General features: G+C 44.8%; 1 protein-coding gene across 8 annotated transcripts in view; it reads right to left on the reverse strand.

Annotated features, from left to right (window-relative positions):
• The window catches only part of BRSK2 (BR serine/threonine kinase 2), a 98,975-nt gene extending 85,927 nt beyond the window's left edge, over window positions 1-13,048 (reverse strand). For all 8 annotated transcript variants that reach the window (XM_075281373.1, XM_075281374.1, XM_075281371.1 and 5 more), the window contains exon 1: window positions 12,650-13,048. In XM_075281373.1, coding sequence (XP_075137474.1) covers window positions 12,650-12,743 — 94 coding nt within the window. In that variant the 5' untranslated portion in view covers window positions 12,744-13,048. The remainder of the gene's footprint in view (window positions 1-12,649) is intronic.
• Window positions 13,049-17,591: the final 4,543 nt, after the last annotated feature.

Genomic DNA, 17,591 nt, shown 5'->3' on the forward strand with positions numbered 1-17,591 from the left:
CTGGTGAATCCGGTTCTTAAAAAAACATAGTTTTTCTCTACGTATCAAATAGTCCAATCTGCCAATAACACTAATGCGCTATCATTACGGAAATAAAATTAAAAAAAAGCGTAAAAAACAAAAATCCTGCTGCTGTCTGTAATGGGAGGCCTGGAACAGTGATTTACGCCTCCATAGTGAATTCTCCCCTCTCCTCTCTTCTGCCAGCTCGGGGACTTGATGGAAAGCTGCGTAACGGAGAGATCTCATTGGCTGCGATCAGCTGCTATGACATCATAGAGCCTCTTACAGTAAAAGCGAAGCTGTAAAAGCAGATAAGTGGGCGAGAGATTTAGAAGCAGATTTGCTTCTATAGGTTTCTGGTCACATATATATATGTCCTGCGCTTTACGTACGGGGTTAGAGATCCCCCCACTGTCTCGGCTAGAGAAGACCCGGTGAGCAACGCAGACGCGCAATGTGTCCCCAGATTATCTGCTAATCTGGAGTCAGAAGGTCACCTCTTGCAGAAGTCGCCTGTCCTTGGTATTACGCAGTAATTACACCAAAACCAGGCCTTTCCGAGCCCGTCCTCTTAATCTTCTCTCAAGAGGTTCCCTGGATTTCTTACTTCTAGTAATCTACAACCGGCGTGATGTTCCTGCTATTGTCACATTAGGGGAAAAAAAAAAAACGCCATATACTACAGTCATATACTCTAGCCATAGGCTACGGTCGTATACTCTAGTCATATGCTACAGTCGTATACTCTAGTCATATGCTACAGTTGTATACTCTAGCCATAGGCTACGGTCATATACTCTAGCCATATACTACAGTTGTATACTCTAGCCATAGGCTACAGTCGTATACTCTAGCCATATACTACAGTCGTATACTCTAGCCATAGGCTACAGTCGTATACTCTAGCCATATACTACAGTCGTATACTCTAGCCATAGGCTACAGTCGTATACTCTAGTCATATGCTACAGTTGTATACTCTAGCCATAGGCTACGGTCATATACTCTAGCCATATACTACAGTTGTATACTCTAGCCATATACTACAGTCGTATACTCTAGCCATATACTACAGTTGTATACTCTAGCCATATACTACAGTCGTATACTCTAGCCATATGCTACGGTCGTATACTCTAGCCATATACTACAGTTGTATACTCTAGCCATATACTACAGTCGTATACTCTAGCCATAGGCTACAGTCGTATACTCTAGCCATATACTACAGTTGTATACTCTAGCCATATACTACAGTCGTATACTCTAGCCATAGGCTACAGTCGTATACTCTAGCCATATACTACAGTTGTATACTCTAGCCATAGGCTACAGTCGTATACTCTACAGTCGTGTACTCCTGCTTGGATTGTGATCTGCGAGGAAAATCCAAATGGAAACACTGACACTCCCTACATTCTATATCGTCTTTGAGCTAAACAAGCAATGCGTCATTTCAGGGGGCTGTGAATTTCGCGGGACGACTAGGAGGGGGGGTGAGGAATACTGATCCTTAAAGATAAACAATGGCAGCTATTGTGATAGGAGCGAACGACAAAACCAGGCGTCTGTGCTGTAGCCGGAAACCGTCCAGTGGCACAGACAAGTATGTATAGCTAAGTGGTTTGAGGCGTAAAGGGCAGCCAGGGTTCCGAAAGGGCACTATGTTATTTGGTAACATCCTGTTGTGGCTGGCCTGTATTATACCCTTAGTATTATAGGAGGGGGGAGCGTGAAAGATGATGAGACCGGGCAAAGGCTTTCCTAATGCTGCTTCAGCAAGTCCCCTCTGTTTGTGTTACCATCATCATTAATGGGAAACCCGATCCAGCGGTGCTGTCAAACAATGAGGCCACCCCATGCAACGCTCCAGACGGATGAATGGAAATGGATCACGTTCAATACATTTCATGTATGTTCCAGTCACTTCCTATGGTCCTTAAAGGGGAAACACATGTCAGGGCCATAGATGATGGCTGCACAGTGATCCTCTATGACATGTGCCTGTCAGATTATAATAGGCGGAAAAATATACAGTTTATTCACGTCGGAGCCTGGGGAAAAAATATCAATGACAGCCGCTGTGCGTGCCATAGAGAGAACGGCCCCGGGGTCAGGTTGTTGCCCTTTATCTCTCCATTACATCCCCAAGCCCCTCCACTTTAACAAATGAAGGACTCTTCAGGGTTTTATCCCCCCCCCCCCCATTATTATGGGATCTGTGGATTGTACTAGAATAGGACATTTTGATTTTTTTTATAGACTCCCCCTTCTCATTGCATTCCCTGGTAAGCAAAGACTAAGGTTGACCATACACATTAAATCAATGTCAAGAGAACTTGAAGATTTCTGCGGCATTGGGTGACCATCTAATGAGTACTGGGGTGTCCCGAATTGGCACAGTAACTAGGAACAGGAATCGGGCATGTTGGATTTTAGGTGCCCGGTTATTCTTCTCTTCATGTACAGATGCATGTGTATGGGGGTTAGGAAGATACATATGCCAACCATTACGGGGTTTTCTCATCTGGGCAATTTATCCCCTATGAACTTGCACATCGGTGCTCAGGTCCCCACAGATCAGGCGATCGGGTGATTTATGTTTCTCGAAATGGAGCATTGGATGGGTATCACGCACATGGCTCCCTTTACTACATTGGGAGTGCTGGAGATCTCAACAATATCTGGTACCTCCATTGAAATGAATAAAGTGAACGTTGCCCAACCACGGCTTGACTACCTCCCCATTCAGAACAGAGGACCAAAATCTCCTAAACAGCCTGAGCACTCGGGTCTGGTTAACACCTGCATTCGGGTCATTCCGTTCCCCTATCAGATTGAAAAGCGGAAACCTCACGAACTCCATTATAGTCTATGGGGTCCACCGATTTCCTAAGGTAACTGCTTTTTTATGCGTATAGGGTTCCATTCAGGAGGCCCAAAGTGGACTCCCTGATCGAAAATATGAACCAGGCCTCACCCCCCCACCGACCTGCAAATATTAACTGACCCAACTTTCCCTAGTGTTTTTTGGAGCCAAAGTCAAGAGTGGCAACACAAGGAATGGGAAATATATAGGAAGTTTTTAGAGTTCTCCCTTCTTCTCAATCCACGTCAAAAAATCGCAGCAAAATCTGCAACGTGGTGCCTAATCCTAATAGAGCACATAGTAGATATTAGTTTTGGGTGGAGTGTCCCTTTAATATCTGAACTGAAAAACATGTCAGCAGCTGTCTCTATCTGAAGGTGTTTGTTCTTAAGATAAAGAAGAGACCTTCTGCACGTATCTGCCCTTCCTTAGATGGTCCTTTTCATTCTTTGCTGCTAAATCTGCTTATTGTAGCTGTGACAGCGGCAGGACATCCCCTTAGTTGCTAGGAGAAACCATCTACGTCGTAGTAAGTGTGTGAATGCGGGACCTCTCCCCATTGTGATATTCTCCCAATGTCACCGAAAGCAAAGTCCCGACACAGCATGCCCCATGGATGTCGCCTTTCGTGCACACGTCCTATTCACATATGATGAGGTAGGCGGCGGCGCCGGTTATCGTAAGACATTTGTATTTAAAGTAGGAGAGGATGAATAGACGGATGACTAAGACTGGCCGAGCGCATATATTAGCTGTCAGTCAACAGCTATCTCTACTGACCCCCCTATATACACATATACATAGGCTCCAAGTGTTCTGAATTGGGAGAGGGGAGGGGGCCGTAGCCTCGCACCTCTTATCTCCCCGAGAACAAAAGGATTGGACCCAAACGGCTGCCATCGGGGGAAACAATATATATCACTTCTCATGGCTATGTGTGGGCAAGTGAGAAAGGGGTGTATGTTTTTGGTAAACCTATCCTTAAGGTGCCATATACTATGGATGATATATATCGGTGTAGGCAGGACATTGTTAACAAGAGGTTGGTACGAAGAGGTTTTACTTTCGGAATACATCAGTATTTGCCTAGTTGGGTGCCCTGGTGGTGCCCTGGTGGAATGACTATAATAAAGTTGACATTTGTCATGCACTTTAGTGGCACATAAAAGGTACCAATAATAAGCTAAAATAGTCTATATTGGCCTTTGGAGCTATTGAAAATCAATAGTGTAAGGTACGGTTTTATATATCAATATGGAGTCATGAATGCCATGTTAGGGTTGGTGGATATCCAGAGAGGAATCTCCCATTTGGGATACTCTCTATGATCCAGAGGAGAAGTCTAAGAGCGTATTCAGATGAACGTCTTAAGTTTTGTACACTCGAGGGTAACCTGTTTTCAAGGATGCCTCATAGACTTGAGTCTATTGAAGGATCAATGAAAATGGCCCCAGAAATTCTATGTTCTATTAAATGGAAAATGATCGGAAATCGGATTTTGAAATCTCAAGATTGGCTCAACCCCACTGTATATATAATATACAATTAGGGTTGAGCGATCGGGAAAGATCGGATCCCGATCGTCGATCGAGTAAATTTCACAATTGGGATCGGCTGGAAAGTGACCGGAAATCAGATTTTAAAATCGATCCTGAAATCTCAAGATCGGCTCAACCCTTGAGAAGTATAAATCTAAGGTCTTGTTCACATCTGCGTTGGTGATCTGTTCGGAGGAGTCTGCATAGGGACTCCCCAAACGGATTACCAAACGCAGATGTGAACCAAGGGTGAGGCCTCACGTAGCAAACCGCACCCAAAAAGTGCTGAGGGATAACCTGCAACGGAAACGCATTGTGTACTTATCACACAAAGTCCACCGAGTTTTCCTCTGCAGACTTTCTGCTTCCATTATACCTATAGGGAAACCGCCAGAATTTCCGTAGATATAATTGACATGTTGCGATTTCCAACAGTTTTGGAAGTCGTAGCGTTTCTGCTCTGGCTATTTTTTTTCAATGTGTGGATGAGATTCGCCATCCATTTTGCAGGGATTGTAAAATGCCAAGGTTTTTGCCTCGCCATTGACGCCGTGTGGGGCTTTAGTCTAAGGCTACATTCACACGACTATAAATACTGCCCTATTTCTGGCCGTTTTTACGGATGTCTCCATACACCGAAACGTATCTGTGATCAGAGAAGATAATTGTCCCTCGGGTGCAAGACGGACACGAAAAATGAATAACAAAAAAAGCTGCTTTTTGATAATGTGCAGTCTCGGCCTCAAGCACGTCTTGGCCAGGTTTTGTCCACTGCCAAGAAGACGTAAACTTGCGACAGATGTCGCCTCGCTCGCTTGGTAGCTTTTTAGGTGTCAATACTTTCTTATTTCGGCATTAGCCTTCATCTTACTAAAGGCTGAACCAATTTAGTGCATTGATTCAGTGCAGATGGGGTGCAGCAGGGGTCTGGAACCACAGAGAGCTACAAACACCATGGAGGTATGGGCTAGAAAAAAGGAAGAGTGGCTTGGGGGCAAAAATGTAAATGTGAGCTTTTACAGCCCCACCGTGGTGGAAGTAATCAGCTTTTTCTACGAATGTCAACAGAATTCCTTCTGCTTCATCTGGGTGAAATGTATACCAGTATTAATATGGGAATGGAAACAAACATGTTGAAATTTGACATTTGAGATGGTGCCAGCGCTTATTTCTCGGTGCCGCCTGATTCTGATAAATAAGGATTTACTGTAGGAAGAAAATGTAAAGGCTACCGGGACAAGAAAAGGGCACTAAAATATAGATTAGTATATTGTAGTGATTTTCCAAATGCAGAACAAGCGCTTGGCTTATGGGATCCACCAGACGTCAACGACAGGCGGAGACTTCAATTACCCAAATAATATAGTACAAGTGAATCAGCAAACAGGCCTAATAAGGAGATACACGGCTTCTTATATATAATTATCTGTATAAGGCCTCGCCCATACAGCGGGTGCGGATGTCTGCTCCTTAGCTAAGCGACGAAACACAAATGATAAAAGCTGCAGAAATGTGTATTATATATGAGAGTTTTAGGCTTCGGCCTAACGCGACATCTATGAGAGTCCTCAAAATTGTCACATTATTAAAACCCTCCTTATTATATTATGGAAAAAAAACTGTTGTAAGCGACCATCGATAAAAGCAGACCAGGCTATCATGGCGTCCTAGTCCCATTTGGATGAACCCTGAAGTCACCAATAATGGCTATGAACCGGGCTCAGGAAGCCGCTAGTGATATCCAGATGGTCATACGCTGTCAGTAATATTACAGTATAGACTAGAGATGAGCAAGTAGTATTCGATCGAATACCTCGCTCCCATAGGAATGCGTGTAAGCGGCCGAACACCAAGGGGTAAAGTGCATCAAATATTCACTGCGCTTAACCCCTTGGTGTTCGGCCGCTTACACGCATTCCTATGGGAGCGAGATATTCTATCGAATACTACTTTCTCATCTCTAGTATAGACAGTATAGTTGGGTGTGGATAAAACCGTAAAAAAAAAATTGGGCAAGAAAAGAATGGGGGTTTGTCACAGTTTTTGGTGTCTTTTTTGTTTTCGACAGATAAAAAAAGTTAGATAAATTTATTTTTCCTGTAAAAACGGCAACTGTATAAGAAAAAAATCTGACAACACATGTGGGGTTCTGATGTCGTTTTAACCGCACTTAACCACAGAGTCTGAATAAATCCTTACACATGCCCATCAAATTCAAGACTATATAATACATGGCAATATGAGGTCTGCCAGACAGAGCACGAGTTGTGCTATACTAAGGTCTCACAGCGCAAAAACGCTGCGGGGGAAAAAGGCACCGCTTTTCGAAGAAAGTCTGCCGCGTTTCCTCTTCGTACCAATACGAAAACTACCAGCGTTTCTGTAGGTATACATGATTGACATGCTTGTGAATTCCAAAAACGTGCCTCAATATTTCCTCTGGGGGTATTTTGCTTTAATGTGTGGATGGAATTTTCTACGTGGGGCCCCGGCACATATTCACAACTCGCGTCAGAATCAGCGCTAAAAAAAGACTCCCGTTGACTTCAATGGGTTCCGTTTTCCGTGCAGAACCCATTGAAGTCAATGGGAGTCTTTTTTTCAGCGCTGATTCTATCGTGCCACTTTACGCTGTTTGAATGGACCCTAAAAGGAGTTCTCTGTTTTGGACGATTTATACTTTTGAAAGGATTCCTTGACAAAAAGGTGTCCCCTACCTGAGACCTACCATATAGGATCTCGAGAGAATGAGACACTTAAGCCGGGTTCACACGGGGGTTTTTTGGACCGGATTTTGAAGCGGGAAGCCGCCTCAGAATCCAGTCCAAGAAACGCCTCCTGCTGCTAGCCGCGACTGGATGACGATGCAGTGTACCGGCATCCAGTCGCGGCATTCCGCTCCGGATTAGGCCCAAAAGAATGGGCCTAGTCGGGAAGGAGTCTCGCACCACGGACGCCACGGCGGATTCAGCTACAGAATCTGTGTCAAGACAGGGCAACTCACTTATTGTTTCCGCGAGCAGCTAAAAACCACTAGTGGAAAAAATAAGTGAATGGCTCCCATGGAATGCGTTTTTTGGAGCCAGATTCTGAGGCGGATTCCACATCAATATCCGGTCCAAAAAAACCCCATGTGAACTCAGCATAAAGAGGACCCTTCACCTCCTGGGGCACGTGCAGTTTTATACACCGCCGTTCTGTGCCCCCAGTGAGGAGCTATCGGTGCCGGTACCGTAGCTCTTCACTGTCAGAAGGGTGTTTCTGTCAGTCAAGAACGCCATTCCTCACAGTAGCGTCTATAACGCTGTACTGTGAGAGCGGTGAGGAACGCCTCTCTCCACTCCTGATAGTACTTGTCCATAGACGAGTACTGGGGGCGTTCCTTACCACTAGGCGTCATCACTGTGCGGTAAACAACGCCCCCTCTCACAGTACAGTGCTATAGACGCTGACTGTCAGAAACGCCCTTCTGACAGTGAAGAGCTACGGTACCGGCACCAATAGCTCTTCACCGGGGGCACAGAAAGGGAAAGCCGACAGTGCGCTGAATTCTAGCGGTATATAAAACCGCATGTGCCCCAGGTGGTGAAAGGTCCTCTTTAAGTATGTACGGTAATCTCCATCCCAGCTAAAAAATGAGAATCCTAAACATTAACTCAAAATTTACAACTATATAGATAAGATTTATACTTTAGATATGATCTGCTCTACTAGACTTCATATGGATGACCTCAGTAATAAATTTCATTGCATGCCATTCTATAATATCTCCTTGAAATATATATATATATATACACAGTATATATATATATATATATATATATATATATATATATATATATATATACAGTGTAATACTCTATATTCATTCATTCCTACGAACAGTTCCTGTCCTGAAAGAATGGGAATCAGCATCTGCAGAACAGTCGGATATTATCGGGAGGCCTTTAGAGAATACATGCACAAAGGTATATGAAGGTAATGGATATGTGCACAGGTGTGAATGTTTCCAGGAGGTCATTCTTAAAATAATATTACCCAAGGACAAAAGTCTAAACTGCAGTGACTGCTGCACCTGCTGAGGAGGAATGTCACTGTATGCGATCCCTCACCAGGAAAGGATTTTTTTAGGATATTAAAGGTCGTTTTTTCCTATGTAAGCCGTAGACTAGTAAACATAGACATAGCACCGTAATGTGTCTAACAGGGCGTCTAACACCTCCCGCAGCTGCCTCCGCCATGATACACAGCCTACTACAGTGATAAACATTGTACCTATGTAATGTATGTCACGTTTATAGATGTGGAGTAAAACAACTTCAGTGTGTTATGTAAATGAGGCAGTGGGTGCACTGGGGGCGGGCCTTTAACTCTCTACAGCACTGCTCTTGCAGATAGGACTCCTAATATGTACTTCGCAACCCTGCACCGTGAGAGGATCCCAAAAAATCAGGATACATGATGGACGGCACGGTATCCTTTTTTTACCCATGAGGTCTATGGTGGTCAGATCCAATGTCTATAGCCAACTGTGGTACCATGGGAGTGCTTGGATGTGGCTGCTGGGGGATGGTGACCCTCACTCTAGACATGATCGTGGGTCCTAATGGTTGGACCCTCGATGATCAAACACTTACGTAATGTCTTATGTATAAGCCATTAATGTTTATAGTCAGGACACCACTTTAACTTAAAAGGTTCTTCCTATTCACAGCACAGGATAGGGAATAAGGGTCTGATCGCTGGGACACCTGATGGGACACCCAAGATTATCAAGTATGCATGACTGCCACGTCTTTTCCTTCTATGGGACTGCCATATACCATAACCCTTGAATTATGGATAAGGAAACCCCTTTAACCATAGACATGAATAATGGCTGACTGATCCCATTGCTTGGAAATCACCGACGTCCATGATATCCGGCATGGTTGGCTTGTATTGAAGAAAGAATAATCTAATGGAAAGAAGGAGAATGTTCCAGATAAATTCCCCTGCTATAGACATTGCAGGAGGATCTATGGCGCCTGCCCAATGACGGACTTGACACGTTGCCCTATCTTCAGTTCCTCAGAGAATGCCTGAGGTGTTTGGCAGCCATGTTTCCCCCTAGTCTACTGAAACAACACGCACTTTAGACCGATCCAAGCATGCAAGTTTATGGAAGAACTGGACAGGTTAGTCAAAGAGTTCTCAGTTATGGAGCCAGCGTGGACTATATAACAAAAACTTCTGACCGATGGAGACTCTCTAAGTTACCAACATCCTTCACTCCTGACATAAGCAACGTATAGATCGTATAAGGAACCGGCGAGCGCTACTGTGGCATAGAGGGACCCATAAGATGGGCAGATGTCTTATCTCCTGCTGGTGATGGTAAAACATCTGCACATTTACGGCCTACCTAAATATTTCAGCAGCTTATTAGAATGACATATATCTGAGGGAAATTTGTGATTGCGGAGGGAGCCGTATACTATATACCTCAGACTTCCTGTACTCAGTAGCCAGGCTAGTAGGAGACTCCACTAAGGCTATGCTCACACGTCCATTAGTTCTTCTCTCATACTACATACTGCTACAATATTCTACCGAACCAATAGCGTCGGCAGGATCCACAACACAATGGATCACAATGGATCCGTCATGGCGCTTGTAAAATTGGAAGACTTGACACGAATAAGCCCCGGGAGATTTTTTTTTGTCATTCATTCATTGAGCATCTCTCTTATATCCTTGTATGTATGGTTACACCTATCTATCTATCATCTATCTATCTATCTATCTATCTATCTATCTATCTATCTATCTATCTATCTATCATCTATCTATCTATCATCTATCTATCTATCTATCTATCTATCTATCATCTATCTATCTATCTATCTATCTATCTATCTATCTATCTATCTATCATTCTATTATCTATTCATTCCATATCTCTCTTATACTTATGTGTCTAAGATTATATCTACAAATCTTTCTATCACATATCTATCTATCTATCTATCTATCTATCTATCTATATCATATCTACTGTATCTATCTATCTATCTATCTATCTCTAATATCTATTTATCTATCTATCTATCTATATCATATCTACTGTATCTATCTATCTATCTATCTATCTATCTATCTATCTATCTATATCTATCTATCTATCTATCTATCTATCTATCTATCATCTATCTATCTCCTATCTATCTATCTATCTATCTATCTATCTATCTATTCAGCTATGTTCTTTAATATCTATCTCTTCCGTCTATATAGCAGCACTATCTGAGCACAGTAGTACGGTATAGCAGGTCGGAGGTGCCATCCAGGCCTTTGTTTGTTAGAAGACAATTAGATGTGTGTGTATTTGGTGTCTATATATTCGGCAGAGGTGAGAGGTGTATCTCTGAGGCGATATGTCCTGACATATTGTGTGTGTGTCTTTGTGAAGGGGGGAGCGGGTCATCTGCCTTTGTGTGTGAACTGACAGAAGGGGGGCATATGGATCATTTTCACGTTGCCTGCGAGTCTCAGCTGAATAATTGCCCCGGGCTAATTACACACCGGTCAGTCGCAACACCTGCTTCTCCTTCTACAGAAAAAAAGACAAATAAATGGCTGTACCCTGCTATCCCCTAGTCCTCCTTGGACACGACACATCCCCCCTTCACCAAGCCCTTGAGGATCTGAGCTGTGGCTATTGTTCCCCTGTATGACGGATGGCAAGACGCAAGCAGGCATGCTACCATCGCTGTCAAAATGAGAATTTACCCTTGCACTGCCAGTGTGTAGAGCAGCGCCAGCCTCTAATGTGAAATCACGAGATCGCTCAGATTCACCTATATGACCGGGCCAACCATAGCAGAAGGGAAGCCGGTCTATGTTTGATGTCGTCGTCACCAGTGCATGTCAATGAGAGCGGTCTACACACGGCCATGCACATCTGCCCTTATAATACCGTACAGTCTAAATGCCCCTACTACGAGAAAAGCCGTATACTGTACAACAGCCGCCTACCTGACGGTCTGTCAGCACTTTAGAAAAGTTTGGTATATAAATAGGCCGCCCAATATCCAATGTCGCTAGCGGTTCCTACACACGGACATAAGATAAGATCTAAAGATACGATCAAGGGGCAAACATTTATACTGAACTTCTCGTCAGTCAATCCTACATGGCTGATAACAGAGAACAACAGGCGCCATTCAACCCTATATACGGAAAATCGACACACGACAGACATAGTCACGATAATGGGAACGCACATTAATCAGTCACCCCATCCCATAGACAAACTCTACTGTCAGGGAAAATAGTATGCCTAGTAAGCAAAGCAGATACGGACGGGACATATTTTAGGAATGGTTTCTCTAAGCAAGTTTAGGATGGATCCGGTGTCGTCCACCAAAATGCTGGGAGTTGTAGTTCTGCAATGCAGATGGGTCGCTTACAGAAAGTTGGCCCGGAGGGTCGGCATGGTAAATATATCATTACTACGAGGTTAGTAAAGCCTATAGGACGGGTACGGATGGAGGTTCCTCGGTCACTGTGTACTGTCACTACTCACTACAAAATACCCTGCAAGCAAACAAAGGCAATTGTCAGCTCTCTCCCAGGTCTATCCCGTCCTGAGAACTAGCCCTACACAAAATATAACGCAACGTTTCTCAATCACAGTGTACAAACGGGAGTAAGCGCACCGAATATTATAATGGTCATAAAGGTCCGGCGAACTACAACCCATGTAATAAGTCATCTGTCGTAGGGGCCGTGGCGCGATATTCACGTATGACAAAGTTTACAGCCCTAAGTGCGTTTCTAAAGCAGCGAAGGTGCAATGACAGTGCACTTCTAGAGATGTATTTCGTGACTTCTGCGAAGAGTGGACGCATCCCGGTGTCTACATGACAGATCAGTTTCTGAAGTGTCGCTGCCCCGGCGGCTTGTCTAGCTCTGTCCTCTCGTGACACCCAAGACGTTACTACTGTCCCTTGAACTAGGACATCTTGGAAGTTTCTACATATCTTTGGATTAAATAATGGTTGTCTCCACCCCACTCCAGGCCCATAAGCCTCCACTAGCTGTCTAGGGAAGCCAGCCTGCAGGATTTTATTGGCTTATGTAAAAGGGCATTTTCCAGCACCGTGAAGAGCATTTTTGATCACAGGTCCTCCCAGGGAATCATGGATCGCTCCCACCCAGTCCTCCCTCCTACATCTTTGTTTCCGGCAGCACTCACCTGTCTGCCCCTTTCCCAGTGTCTTCTCAAGCCGGTACGGCCCAACATACTGCATGTGCGGTGTTCCACCACCATCTTTCCCAACCGTGGTCATCTTCTCTCCTCTCTTTCCACTGGGATCCAGATGCAAGGAAAATCCTCAAGAGAAAAGGGGGGAGGAGGGCTGGGGATGGAGAGGGAGGGGGGGATGGCTGTCTTTGCTTCTTCTCCCCCCCCTCTCTTGCTGGATAAACCTGTCCGTTCTTGTGACGCCCAATTGAGATCCTTTTGGTCCTCACCATCAATAAAGACTTGCTTTTCTCTCCGTCTGCCGGATTCTTGTCCTAGGTCTTGTCTCGACGCAGAGCTCCGGTAGGACTGGATGTAATGAATGAAACAAAAAGAAATAAAAAAAAAAAAAAAAAAAAAAAACACACCCCTGTGGGGGTAAAAAAAAAACAAAAAAAAAAACCCCCAGTGCACACTCCCCTTTTTATGAAAGGAAAATATATAATGCGGTAATGATGAAGGTAGGTTGGGGGAAGGGAGGACAGTGCTAAGGTGCAGGGAGCATGGTGTGGATGCTGCCGTGTTACATACAAGCAGCTCAGCAGGGACCTGCTGATCAATCCTCACGCTCGCTGCTTAGAGGTGGGGAGTGAAGGGGGGGGCCTGCAGCCCTATGGAGCCGGGATGTTATCCAGACAACCATTGGCGGATGCAAAGCTGTTTTCTGGTTGGTGGCAGAAGGATGCATTTTAATTGGACTGAGGAGGGGGGTTACCTTGTGTGTAGGGATGTGTGACTGTGATTGCAACGTTGGATCTTAATGTGTTTTGTGTGCAAAATCTGTGCAATTAAATTTGTGCAAAAAAAAAAGAAAAGAAAAGAAAGAAACTGAATCACCCAGAACGGGAGACTTGTACGGATAATGAATGCCGCTCATTGTGTGGAGTGGGGGCATGTAGGGTAATGATGGATAATGTTCATTCCACACACGAGACAATTACACATCTACAGAAAGACTAATATCATAGATGGAGACAACCCCACCCCAAATATTACACATATATACATATATATACACGCTGAGGCCATAATATATGGACTTCATTTGTATGTCCTACACTTATAAGCGGCATATATTGATTTTCCAGTTGAGACGGAGCCATGCACACACATATTACTTCCATATCACTGCCCTTGATACTAATGTTCCTTGCACCTCCCTCAAGGATGTGCTACAGATGCTCTGTGCTGCTGTTTTCCTCTGTGCTGCATATCTCACCTCACTCCTATAAGACCTAGTTCGGGCCAATCTGTTCCTCAGTCCGCATGAAAAATACGGAGAGAAACATCCTACAAGCAGCACTTTTTTCTCCGCATTTTTCATGCAGAAACCACACGGACCCCATTACAGTCTATGGTTGTGATGGTGAGCCTGTGGCATGGGTGCCAGAGGTGGCACTCAGAGGCCTCTCTTTGGGCACCCTTCCGTGGAACAGATTATACTGTGTGGGGACCACTGTGCAGCAGATTGTACTGTGTGGGGACCACTGTGGAGCAGATTATACTGTGTGGGGACCACTGTGGAGCAGATTGTACTGTGTGGGGGCCACAGTGGAGCAGATTATACTGTGTGGGGGCCACAGTGGAGCAGATTATACTGTGTGGGGGCCACAGTGGAGCAGATTGTACTGTGTGGGAACCACTGTGCAGCAGATTATACTGTGTGGGGACCACTGTGGAGCAGATTGTACTGTGTGGGGGCCACAGTGGAGCAGATTGTACTGTGTGGGGGCCACAGTGGAGCAGATTATACTGTGTGGGGGCCACAGTGGAGCAGATTGTACTGTGTGGGGGCCACTGTGGAGCAGATTGTACTGTGTGGGGGCCACTGTGGAGCAGATTGTACTGTGTGGGGACCACTGCGGAGCAGATTGTACTGTTTGGGGGCCACTGTGGAGCTGATTGTACTGTATGGGGGTCACTGTGAAGCTGATTGTACTGTGTGGGGGTCACTGTGGAGCAGAAAGCTCTATAAAGCCCCATTCGTATGACCATATTTTGCAGGTCTGTAATTGTCTGCACTTGTGGATCCGCACATTATTAACGTTAAATTGCCGTGTTGGCACTTTGTGATAATTTAGTGGGTTTTGGGTTGCAGTTTGGGCACTCGGTCTCTAAAAGGTTCGCCATCACTGGTCTATGGAGTCTGCGGATTTCCTTAGGTAACCGCTTTTTTATGCAGATTAGGTTTCCGTTCGTGGGGTCCCCAAGCGGACTCCCCAAACAGAAACCCATGTGCCGATGTGAAGGGATTTTTCACAGAAATGGTAATAAACTGAAATTGTTTAGACCGGTGTATGATCATTTTACCTGAAGCAGTGATTTAGTTTGCTGCCCTATCTATATACTCGGGACAAGGCCGAGTGACTTGTTGGTGGTCTCTTTGCACCCAGGGTACAATCACCACAACCGGCTGCTACCGTTTCATTGTCAAAGTAACCGTGCCGCTCATAATCTAAGCAAATACTTGTAATAACGTGAGTGATGTCATTTACTATAAGGCCTGGTTTACATCTGTGCATGGGTTTCTGTTCCCCCCCAAACTGAAACCTATCCGCATAAAAAAAGCGGTTACCCTAGGAAACCCGCAGACCCTATAGACTATAATGGGGTCCGTGTGGTTTCCACACAAAAATACGGACTTTTATCTCTGCATTTTTCATTCGGAGAGGAGAAAGGAATGACCCGAACGCAGATGTGAACCGGGCCTTAGGCACATGTAAGTAATGGCCATGGCCAAGAACCGTGCACAGGTTTCAGGCAAGTACAGGTAACGTGTTATCTGTATGTGGCTTCGCTGTATGGCAATTTATGGCAAACCACATATTTGCCAGGAATATATAGAGTATTTTGGAATATATTTACAAAAGAGTATTACCATTTCCTTTTGTCAATAGGGAGTGTTCTTGAACATCAGACAGTGTCAGGACACAGCTTACTGAAAAGGGAAAAGTTAATACCCAACTATTAATTTATTGAAAATTTCCAGGAGGAATGACAGAGGGACAGCACAATGCAGAGTTCTACCAAAAATGCTTCAGAATTATTATTTCCCTTTGTTTACTAACTGACTGGCTCTGTGTCCAAGCAGGTAGCCCTGGCCCAATAATGTACTAGAAGATTCTCTGATGGTTCCAGATTCTGAAACAATACTGGTACCAGCAGAAGACAACCCCATGTCAGGAAAGTATACAGGTTGCCTTTAAAAGCGGCTCCCAATATTGCACTCACCTTACTCTTTCACATTGCAGCTCCATCTTGGATATACTCTCTTTGGCCACAGGTAAATATCCTGCAGGGCACTGATGGAAATATCTATTTCCTCTGGCTAATCCATCAATAGGATACCGCATCTGCAAAGCAAGAATAAACAGATTTGGACAATGTACACATGTAGGGAGGTGAAGGTTAAACTTTTAGCTTGGCGACCTTTTGTGGGTGACAGTAGATAGCTATATACTGTGTCCCTACCCCGGACAGGACAGCAGCCACTATATAAAAGTATATAAGAACGTTTACTGTCCAGTTGTTGCACCACTGCAGGAGTTGTTTAGGTGGGTCCTATAGAAAGACCGCACATTATATAAGTGCAACCGTCGCATCTTCCCTGAAGTTGAAGAGTAGACGGACATAAGGCTGGAGTGTGCGAGGAGTCTGATTGTTTGACCGCACCGTTCCAAGAAGGGAGGTCTAGTCTGGGCAAACAGAAGGAAGTATTGCCTATGACAGTGATGATGAACCTGTTAGAGACCGAGTGCCCAAACTGCAACAAAGTGCCAACACAACAATTTAACCTTAATACTGTGCGGATCCACAAATATGGACAATTACGGACCCGCCAAATACAGTCATGTGAATGGGGCTCTACAGACCTTTCAGTGATACAAACAACTTTGGTAGAATTTTGAACAATTACTGTTCACTATTTACATCTCACAGATCTGTTTTGTAGTGACCGTGCAATGTTATTATGACCTGTAATAATATCACATGTCTGCTATAAAACAGATACTGTGTGATATAAATAGTGAAGGGCCCCCACACAGTATAATCTGCTCCACAGTGGCCCCCACACAGCACAATTTGCTCCACAGTGGCCCCCACACAGTACAATTTGCTCCACAGTGGCCCCCACACAGTATAATCTGCTCCACAGTGGCCCCCACACAGTACAATCTGCTCCACAGTGGCCCCCACACAGTACAATTTGCTCCACAGTGGCCCCCACACAGTATAATCTGCTCCACAGTGGCCCCCACACAGTATAATCTGCTCTACAGTGGCCCCCACACAGTACAATCTGCTGTACAGTGGCCCCCACACAGTACAATTTGCTCCACAGTGGCCCCCACACAGTATAATCTGCTCCACAGTGGCCCCCACACAGTATAATCTGCTCCACAGTGGCCCCCACACAGTATAATCTGCTCCACAGTGGCCCCCACACAGTACAATCAGCTCCACAGTGGCCCCCACACAGTATAATCTGTTCCACAGATGGGTGCCCACAGAGAGGGCTCTGAATTCCACCTCTGGCACCCATACCACAGGTTCGCCATTGCGGCCTATGTGTACAAAAGAGGGAAGCCCGCCACCTCGTGGAAACTCCAGATGACTGAAGTCGTTTATAGAAAGTGTTGTAAGCGTTACCTTATTTTGTATCTCTACTATCAAGTCCAGTAAAGTTTTGGTTCCTGTAAATCAATGTCTGGTGGTTTTCCTTTCTGACATAACTACATGCCAGCTCTGTGTACGGCCTGACCAGTGGTATTGCGCTGACATGGTTATTACACACCTACAGTACAAAACAGATAGAACTGTGATCGTGGACCAAAGACGTTCAGGACTACAACCATCACAGTCACTACATTGAGCCTAAACTGGAGGGTAATGG

Source organism: Leptodactylus fuscus, chromosome 7 (assembly GCF_031893055.1).
Source record: "Leptodactylus fuscus isolate aLepFus1 chromosome 7, aLepFus1.hap2, whole genome shotgun sequence".
NCBI classification, from domain to species: Eukaryota; Metazoa; Chordata; class Amphibia; order Anura; family Leptodactylidae; genus Leptodactylus; species Leptodactylus fuscus.